Source organism: Gregarina niphandrodes, assembly GCF_000223845.1.
Source record: "Gregarina niphandrodes unplaced genomic scaffold scaffold00103, whole genome shotgun sequence".
NCBI lineage: Eukaryota > Apicomplexa > Conoidasida > Eugregarinorida > Gregarinidae > Gregarina > Gregarina niphandrodes.
In genome coordinates this window covers 1,459-2,773 of record NW_011645868.1, presented here as the reverse complement: position 1 = coordinate 2,773, position 1,315 = coordinate 1,459, and the positions used below count along the sequence as shown (strand labels likewise).

At 41.8% G+C, this 1,315-nt stretch overlaps 1 protein-coding gene across 1 annotated transcript; it reads right to left on the bottom strand.

Moving 5' to 3' along the window:
- Positions 1-32: 32 nt before the first annotated feature.
- GNI_199050 (hypothetical protein) lies at positions 33-859 on the bottom strand (the record flags this gene model as incomplete). The annotated part of the gene is made up of 2 exons (XM_011135430.1): positions 33-55; positions 91-859. The coding sequence occupies 2 exons, from the start codon at positions 857-859 to the stop codon at positions 33-35; spliced, it is 792 nt and encodes a 263-aa protein (XP_011133732.1).
- Positions 860-1,315: the final 456 nt, after the last annotated feature.

Genomic DNA, 1,315 nt, shown 5'->3' with positions numbered 1-1,315 from the left:
TCATAGCCTCAGCCTGTAACGCAGGGCATAGTTTATTCAATAGAGCTTGTTTCAGCTGATGGGAATGGAAAGCATTGGGATGCTTCCAACGTCTTCTTAGCATATGGTACCGTTGTACGGTTTTCTCGAACCATATTACTAAATCTTCGGCATCTTCGCGTTCTTCAACTTCACTCAAGTCTTGCGCCACAACGTCAATCTCGTTGCTATACGGGTATAACTCTTTTGCTAGCTGATCTCTGAACGCTTGCCATTCTTTGACTCCATAGATCTTCTTCTTGTTGATCCGATACAACACGTTGTCATCGGCAACACTCATGATCACTTGGGAGAGTCTATTGACATCGAATCCTTTTGCCCTCGTCAGACGTTCAAGAAGGTCGAGCTGATCGTCATATGCCTTCTCATGTCTTGGATAGAAGGATTCTTTTATGTTTAGTTCCTTGATTAGCCTTCTAGTAACATGATGGTCATCATGACTTTGGGTTCTTGAGTGTCTGGATGTACGTGGCGATCTTGCCACACTTGATCTTCTACTTGAATGACTTGAACTACTTGACTCATCGCTCTTGAGGGAGTCATCCGAGTCTGACTTGTCGTCGTCATCCGAGGAAGAGTTATCAGAATCATTATCGTCAGGTCTAATCTTCAGGCCTCGTTCGGGCATAATCTTCGGTCCTTGGCGATCTTCATTCTTCGCTTGAAGCAGCACAGCGATCTTCTGCTGTAGTGTATTGGAAGCCTTCAGCAGTGACTTCAGCTCTTCATCTGTAGTGGTGGCAGTAGTGTAGTGGTGCCTTCGAACTGGAGAAGGGTCGCTGGCAGGAGAACTTCGAATTGATCTTGACTCGCTTGGCATTTGTTGTGAGAAAAGGAATTCACAAATCACTTCTATATTAAAGAAGAGTTGAGAGAACAAAATTTCTAACTTGTCAAAAATAAAATGTGAAACGTATCAGTTGTGTCTATCGCACACCTGATCGGTTGTGTCTACTTGGTGTCTTGACTTAGTATCGTCAAGTACTGCGGTATCGTCAAGTTAATTTCATAATTGATTTCGTCAAGTAATTATTTGAATTAGGTATCGTCAAGTATTAGTCGCGAACTAATCTTGACTTCATGAGTTCGGATCTTCGAAGGTTCGGTTCAGTCTTTTAATATATATATATGGGGTAGTAGTCCGAAAGGGTACCACCGCCATAGGTCGACATATTAAAGGAATGAACATATGAATTAATGGTTGAATGGGTAGAAAGTATTGCAAGCAATGAATGTATTGATTGATCTTGAATAGATGAGTAACATAATAGTATCG